This window comes from Rhododendron vialii, chromosome 8a (genome assembly GCF_030253575.1).
Source record: "Rhododendron vialii isolate Sample 1 chromosome 8a, ASM3025357v1".
NCBI lineage: Eukaryota > Viridiplantae > Streptophyta > Magnoliopsida > Ericales > Ericaceae > Rhododendron > Rhododendron vialii.
Window position 1 is genome coordinate 12,916,558 of NC_080564.1, and position 8,807 is coordinate 12,925,364.

An 8,807-nucleotide genomic window follows, 5' to 3' on the forward strand; every position below is an offset into this window, starting at 1 on the left:
CACTCATTTGCTCTCACTTCTCTTTAGAAACCAATTCGTTTTCCAGACAGCATACTGTCCCTTCGCAAATCCTCATTTTTCTCCTGCTTAGAGTAGTTTTTAGCATCAACTTCCTTCACGAAGGTTGTAGAGCACTTCGAGACCTTCAAGTTAGACCTAAGAACCATCGCATTCGGCCAAAGATTGACCAAGTTACTGCCATCTAAAGTTCGGTCTAGATTTGCGAGTTTCATCACCCGTAGGATTTTCCAACTAGCTTATTCGGCCCCGACTAGTTTCGGATCAAGGTAGATTATCCTTATCCCCTATCTCCAAGTATAAGTAGAATGTCCCTAATCGTTTTCTTTAAGTATATATGGTTATCTTTCACCTATGACGTTTGAAATACATGATAATTTACAAACTTGTTTTTGCTAAATGGAAGCTTGAGCATGTTGGAATAATCAACTTTTAACTTTGAATAAACATATGTTGTTTTGAACTTCCTACAAAGGAAGAAAGAACGGTTTTTGAAAGGTAGAAACTTATCGCTTGTTTAGAAGTATTCGTATTTTGATCTTTAGGTTGGTTATGAGCATGCATACATGAATTGCTTGTGGTATAATATTGAGTTGGATGATCTTGTTAGATTAGAGATTACAATGAATGATGTCGTATGTGAAAAGTCCTACCGCGGAGTCAATGAATGAAAACGAGACACGAAAATAGAGAAAGTAGAAACATGACACCTAGGGTGTGGTTTATGAAAAAACATGTTTTGAAAAGGGTGAAATGTTTTGGAAACCGCAATGTAGCCGGACGTGGTAGCCCATTGTGTGGTGTGCGTTTTGTGTGCCAATGGGAACCCGGGACGGCGGAACCATTGTGAGGATACTCGGGAGTGAAATTGGAGGGAAATGAATGGCGGGAAACAGAAGGGGAGAGAGGGTGAGTGAGTGAAATTGTAGTGGACCCTTATTTTGGTTATGGACTAGAAGTGATCATTGTGAAACTCAACGTTGTTAAGCTTAACAACCTCTTAAGTGAATAATCAAAAGCTGATGTGTCAACTTTTAGTTATCTTTTTTTTATTATACCACTGTGGATGGCCTAACACTTGATTATTTATAGGTCTTTAATACATAATAAAGTCTAAAAGGAGCAAAATGATTTCCGAAGAAACTTTAGTTGTAGCTAAGAAAAGTTGGTTATGTACATAACACTAGATTATTTATAGGTCTTCAATACATAATAAACTAAATAAAGTCTAAAAGGAGCAAAATGATTTCCGAAGAACTTTAGTCGTATGGCCTTGTTTGGTTGTGGGTTTGAAAAAAATTTTGGTTTGGTTTTTGGGTAATGAGTGAAGAGAAAAATAGAGTAATAATTGGGGATATAGGTAATGAGTGGAGAGAGATAGAGAGAGAAATAAGATTAATGATTGGATATAGGGGTAATGAGTAGAGAGAGAAATGAATATAATCATTAAATATATAGATAATGAGTGGATTTGAGTTTGGAAAAAAAATTTCAAACCCAAAACCGAATAAGAAAAAAAGAAAGAAACTTTAGTCTTAGGAACATCTCTGACCTTAGCTTCAAATTTGACGATATCAAATTTTTTTAAGGCTTATACGACAATTTGACATGTTAAAATTTGACATCTTCAAGATGCATACTCCAACACTCCACAAGAACAATCAAGACATGCCAAGGTAAATGCAAATTGACCCTAATTAGTGTACTTTGTCTTCAATGGTCCAGAGTGTCTAGACTAGTTTACGTACACTTCAATTAATTTTTCTTCGGTTCAATCAAAGACAGACTATTAATACTAATTTTTCTTCGATTTAGTCAAAGACAAACTATTCATGCCGAAATTAAAGAATTCACAAAAAATTATTTTATAAAAAATTATTTTCTTACGGACTGACACCAAAAATCGAACCTTGACTAATTATATACTCCCTCCGTCCCATAATATTTGTCCGGTCCGCGAAACGAGGACTACAAAATAATGCATTTCTTTCGAGAAAAAATTTAAATTTTTTTCATAAGTTAAAAGAACTTGTCGAGATCTAGTAAATTGTTAAATTTTTTTTCAACTTTTCTCACAAAAATAGTATTATTTTTACTTCTCCGTTTTGCGAACCGAACAAATATTATGGGACGGAGGGAGTAAAATCTAACTCACCAACCAACCCAACTTAAGACTTGGCTATCCTAATCACTTTTGTGGGTAGACGAGGGCGAGTGACTATTGAAACTGCGGAAAAGAGCTTGATGTATCAATTATCATCGCCTCATCGGTGTTTCTGAGAGTGTATAACGGTAATACTAGAAACTAGAAAGCAGCCTCTCATTACCATTCTTGGAGTCTGTCTCGTTCGTTACTATTATTCACAGAAGATCACAAAAAGGAAGGAGAGAGAGAGAGAGAGAGAGAGAGAGAGAGAGAGAGATGAAGTTTCGATACGCCATGGTTTGTTCTTCGAATCAGAACCGAAGCATGGAGGCTCATTCTCTCCTCAAGAGAGACGGCTTCGACGTGTCTTCTTACGGGACCGGAGCCCACGTTAAGCTCCCTGGTCCTTCCCTCAGAGAACCCAACGTCTACGACTTCGGCACCCCCTACAAGCACATGTTCGAAGACCTCCGGCGCAAAGATCCTGAACTGTATCCTCTCTCTCTCTCTCTCAAGCCCTGTAGTTAGACGAACATACGCTTTAATCGAAATTACTAAACCCTACGCAACTGACCCGGGTCTGATTCGTGAGTTCAGGCCGCAAGAAAGTAGTTTTTTGTGAATTTCCTAGTTCCCGGTATGGATGGATGGTCTGCCTTTGACCGGATCGGGAAGGAATCGGGAAGGAGATTAGTTGAGATGCGCGTAAGCTGGCCAGACAGCTCTGGCCATGGAATCGGAAAAAAAGAGAAAAGAAATTGCTAAAATTTGTCTTGTTGTAAAGAAAACGAAATAATTTTGGTAAGCTATTTTCTGATTTCGTTTACTCATGTAATAGACTAATTACTCAGGATCTAATTACAACATTTTTCTCAAGTCAATTTTTGAAGATTAAATTAGGCCCTTTATCTTTTCTGTTATTTTTCGCTTTCGGTATTTACAAGTAGCTGGTACCCGGAAAAAGAAAAGTTCTTTAGCAGGAGGGAGACAATATTTGTTCGCTGAAAAGTTCTACGAATTTCGAGCTGTATTAATGTAATTTTGGTTTGAGTGAACCCTGGGAATAGTATAGTAGTGCTTTATATTTGGTGCGTCTAAGAATTTTCTGCTCACTTCACATTTTCAATTGCGCATATATAACACTTCAGTGCAAAATGAGGTCTTAACAATTTACTACAGTTACAAACGCAACGGCATATTACCAATGCTTAAGAGGAACTTAGCTGTCAAACTTGCGCCACAGCGTTGGCAAGAGAATGCAGCTGACGGTAGCTTTGATGTGGTCTTCACTTTCGAAGAGAAAGTTTTCGACATGGTTGTTGAAGGTTGGTTTGTTCAGTCCTTTGTTGAGTTTTTTTGTTTGTTTTATCAATAATCTTTTGTTGAGTGTTTCCTGTTCAACAATTGCTTGCTAGAGCCATTTAGAAGATCCTACTAGAAACCATACTTCAGACTGTGAAGTCTGGTTGACTGGTTATAATTAGTACGGCATTAACAGAATTGATATGAATAGAAGAGACTATAGATGCTTGACTAGTGTAGATTTGCAAAAAATAAGTGTAAATGAATAAATGATATGTTCGTTAAGGTTGCAGATGATAATTAAGCGTGTTGGATCTCATCTTTGATCACCTTTAAGCAAATTTAAGTATGCCTTTCATACTGGGGCGGTTTAAGATCATCAAAAAATATCTATACAAGAACTAAATAATATGAAGGTATCATGGTTCTGTTTTTTCTATGGAAAAAAAAATAGAGTTAGACCAAGGAGAAGTTGGTATGCTTATGACTAATATGCATATGGTTAAGTTCTCTCGGTAGTTACGGTTACTACCAGTGGGTTATGATGCTCCCTGAATTAGTTCAGAAAGCCAGAGATATCGGAATATGATATTCTGTTCCCAAACTAGCAGATCCTACGAAAAGATCCTAATTTGGTGGTTAATTTTGACACTGGAATGATTTAGGTGAGCATTTGGGAGATTGTGACGTGCAATAAGCTAGAGTCTGAATTTAGTTTTCTAGGATAACCAAACACAACAATCAAGGCTACTTTGTGACCTATTAGGTTTTGCATACTGCAGGAAAAAGTGCATCTTGTAACTTGCTTCTCCATTTGTCACTGTACTTTTAGGATGGGTTAGTTTTCAAGTCAAAGAGACCTTGGTTTCAATTGAATAGTGTATGCAATGAAAGGTGTTTATGTTTTTTGTTTGAGTTTCTAAGTTGTCAACAATTAGATACTAATCCAGCATCTAAAATTTCAGTTTCATCTATGAATCAACACCTAAATATGAGATTATAATAATCGTTTCCGGGTTCGGGGCACTAGTTCATTGGGTATCATATCTATTTGTATGCACTGGTTTGAGCTTTGACATCTTGTTCTGCATACTGTTTCGCACCTATTGTGCTGTCCTATTACAGTCCATTGCGGTTTCCTCTCCAATCAAAAGATCCATTTCATTCATAGGCTTTAATGGTCCGTCTTGTGTTATTGTTGCTCCTTCTCGAACTCTTGAATCTTGACTTCATTCAGTAGTTGTTCTTGTGGTCCTGTGTTTGTAGCTCTGGTTTGCATAGTTTGATAGTCTCTCGTGACTTTATGGGTTCATATTGTGTGTTGAGTCTATGGTGAGACGACGAGTGGGTGGCTGAAAACTGTGTTGTCGGCCGGTGACTGATTATGATGGAGGAATAATAGGTACTATTACCGATGATGGTCGTGCTGAGATGGATCTCTCGAGATAAGGGATTTATGAAGAAAATTTCATAGAAGGAAATATGGAATTGATTAAAGGTTTTCTCTACTCATATACTCAGAGAACCCTACAGTGCTCCACACACATCGTGTTACAGTATGTTGACCATTCTATACAGCTAGCAAACCCCACAATCACAGCTAATCATATCGAAACCTAGGATGCTGGAAAGGAGGACACTCTAGGAATGATTTGCAGATATCAAGGATTAATTTAGGCTGCTGATCTTCCAAGTTTGATTTAGGATTGATTGGAAAATTCCAGAATTGACTAGGCCAGCAGATTGATGATTGATTGGTGCAGTTGTCTCTAAAAGGATTGCTGGAGAAGTAATTTGGTGAGGTGGCTGAGGTGGGTTGCGGCAATGGTGAGTTACAACACAATTGCCGCAATAGGATTGATGGCCTTGAAGGCAGCAATGTTGCTGGTAACAATGATGGAGATGGGTTGCTAGTGGGCTTGCAATGATGGACTGCAGGACTGGTAATAAGCTGGAATAGGGTGGGCTGGTATTGGGTTTTGGGTGGTGGGCTGAGAATAATTCAACTGTAATGGGTTGGTTCTTAATCTGGGGCAGTGGCCTGGAGATCTAATGGGCTGGTTATGGGTGAAGCTTAATGGGAAGACGGGGTAAACGGATGGGTGGATATGCTGGGTAATATGGTGTGTTCTGTTTATATGGCTGCTATGGCTTTGTCGACCGCTGATGGCATCTGATAACAGCGATTCTTGTTCTTCATTTTTTTTTTCTGTTCCTTTTTTTGGGAGATGTAAGAAGCAGATCGCAAGGAAGAAAACACCACTGGGGGTCGATGTTTTTGCTCTAATACCAAACTGATGCAGAACGATTAATAAAGAACAACAAAAAGATAAGAGCCTTATGAATCTGCACCTAAGGAACCTTAGAAGTCTCACATCTAGGAATTGTAATGGCATCCACACCATTACTAGATTCATGCCATCATAAACCAACTCAAACAACAACCATATAGTCCCTTAAATAGATAACGATAAGATAAACATGAAACAAACATGATAATAACTCCTAGTAGATAAATCTTAAAATGACAACCAAATCTCTAAATCCCAGATACATGTCAATTAAACGAATACTATAGCCTCCTGGATCAAATACAAATAACTTGATCTGTTCCCTATTACAGACTTACATGGAGCTGGTAGTTAGTAATTATCCTGACTCTTCCTAGCAGTGTCAATCCTATGGTCAGTCTCTTTTTACTTTCTCTTGGTTTTAACTGTTGAGTTGCATCTACGCCTGTAGGTCCAATGGATTATTCTTGTGTCTGTTGTTTGCCATTTTACGTCTGTGAGGAGTCATGCTCTTAAACAGTAGGAAACAAAATATGCTTCCTATAATAGAAGGGGTTCCCAAAATATATGCAAAAGGACTGGGATCCTTATAATGGAAAGATGAGTTGCAAGATCTTTCTCTTCATTGTGGTGTCTTTTGACTCAGCGCGCTAATGAGTTCCGTAAGTGGGAAGAAAATATTGTAGCAAAGCATTTCAACTTTAAATGATACTTTCTATTATTGTATCATTCTGTGTTCTTTTTTGCCCTTTCACCTCTTCCTTGTTTATTTAATGTATTTGGAAACTTAATGTCCAGAATCCAACAGCATAACCTGTTACCAATATTTCCTTAGTTTCTCGAAAGAATCAATACTGTGGGGATTTTTACGGTTGACTTTTCTATTTATCATATGAAAGAACACATCTCTAGAGATTATTGACATGATTTTAGGTTGTCTGATCCTGTTTTATAATCCGTCAAGCATTTTCATGTTATTTGGTGCAAGGGATTTGGATTCACTGTGAAAATCCCAGGAAATGTGTGCCCATTGCCCACCTACCTCTATACCCTCTCTCTCTCTCTCTCTCTCTCTCTCTCTTGCGCGCGCGCGCGCGCGAGCATGGATTGTTTCAAGTTCATTCTGAATTGGGATGAAGTAGCTGCTACAGTGGGACTGCCCTATGTAGAATTATTGAACCTTAAGATCGGATAGAGTAGATGTTTCCTTGTAATATTTGACAGCATTTTCTGTCAATCCTCCTGCACAGAATTTTGTTCCCCTCTGTGGTTTAAATTCGTTAATATTATGTTCATAACCATCATGGAATATTGTGCAGATCTCCACAACAGGGATCATGTCCTCATGAAACCTGTGTTGATAATCAACTTGGAAGTAAAAGATAACCACGAGGAAGCGGCCATAGGAGCTCGACTCACTCTTGTTTTGTGCCAAGAGGTAGGTGTCTGTGTCATATGTTGTGAACAAATATATTCTCTGATTGAATTTGATCGATATTTTTGTGTGCCATTTCTGTTAGCAGATCGAAGCAACTGAATTTTGGGAGGATTCGATTGATGAGATTGTGGCTAATTTTGAGAAGCAGCATCGGAGGAAGCTGTTGTATAGCATCTCCTTCTATTGAGGATCCCATGTCTACAGTGGTAAATTGAAAGCACTTTTGCACCTTTATGCAGCTTAGTAAAGAACTCACTTTTGTTACAAGATTAACCAGTTGGCTGCAAAGTTGAGCATCAAGCTCCTAAGAGTATCTCTAAAAAACAAGGTGCATTTGTCAAGAGTAGAAACTCTATCTTCATACTTCCGAAGATCAAATTTCTAGTCTCAGATGATGTTCTGGATTTAAGTATTGGTTGTATGCATTATATCATGCCTTTGACAATGTTTGGATATCACCTGGGAGGGGGGGAATGCAGAACAAAAAGTTAGATGTGGGATCTGGGTGGCTGGATATTTATCGCTTCCGATGTTCTGGAAGAATGACACTTTCTATCCTTATACTTTTGTCCAAATTTAACTGTGGTCATTGGCTAAGATTATTGTTGCTACTGAAGATGGTTGCGTGCTTAAGATGCTTGCTGGTGCCCACGACAAAGTCATTTGATTTGTGTTGGTTTTGTGACGGTAATATCTGCAATTGGTTAAGCACGAGTATATAAACACCAACTCCACTTTTTACAGATACCAATATCATATTGCATTGCATGTATAAACATAGAACATGATTATAGTTTCCAACACAGAACAGGATTATAGTTTCCAGAACATACTCGTAAAAATACACTAAGATGTATCTCCTGCTTGCTATCTGATTCAAAGAATACATTCGAAAAACCTTTCTCTTTGGTCATGACACAAGCCAAACGGATAGCCAGCTGCAAGCTCCTCTTGCAAAACTGACTTCACATGAACCCTTTTGACACCACCGTCTATAATTTTGCCTTGATGGTCTCTAAAAACCACGGCAGCCGTAGCCGCTCCATCATCCAAATTTGCAGCTGTCACAATTTACCTTTAAATGCTCCTTGCCCAGGGGAATGCCAGACCTGCTCCACCGATTCAGAACTTGAAATTCTCTGCCTCTGAATATCTGCTGGGAAGGCCTCCACCAACTCTGACCTAGTAAACCTAATTCTTGAAACAGCTTCCATAGGATTCAGAACACCATTATTAAAGACAATCGTTTCTAGCTTTCCATATGAACCAGCCTATCACTGCCGCCTTAGAGATGGCTGAAATGGCCTCTTTTCTGGACCTACTTGCACCACAAACCGAGGACATCACTGCAGAATATTTGAAGGTGGATTAAAATGGAATTCCGCTAGATCACTCCCAAACCACACGGCTCCGGACCACTCACATCCAAACAGCAAATTATATGCTTATTTTGACTCAGGACATTTAGAGCAAATAGGACACAAGGGATTTGTGGCACAATTACGGACAAAGAGGTTCTCCTTCGTTGCTAAACCATTTTTACACATCCTCCACCAAAAGTTCCTGAGCTTTGGGATCGTCTCCAACCGCCAAACTGACTTAAGAAGGCCTC

At 38.6% G+C, this 8,807-nt stretch overlaps 1 protein-coding gene across 1 annotated transcript; it reads left to right on the plus strand.

The window, feature by feature from the left end:
• Positions 1-2,243: 2,243 nt before the first annotated feature.
• LOC131336699 (uncharacterized) lies at positions 2,244-7,828 on the plus strand. Its single transcript, XM_058372630.1, has 5 exons — positions 2,244-2,399; positions 2,432-2,655; positions 3,344-3,489; positions 7,077-7,195; positions 7,281-7,828. The coding sequence occupies exons 2-5, from the start codon at positions 2,441-2,443 to the stop codon at positions 7,380-7,382; spliced, it is 582 nt and encodes a 193-aa protein (XP_058228613.1). The 5' UTR covers positions 2,244-2,399; positions 2,432-2,440; the 3' UTR covers positions 7,383-7,828.
• The last annotated feature ends 979 nt before the right edge of the window (positions 7,829-8,807 follow it).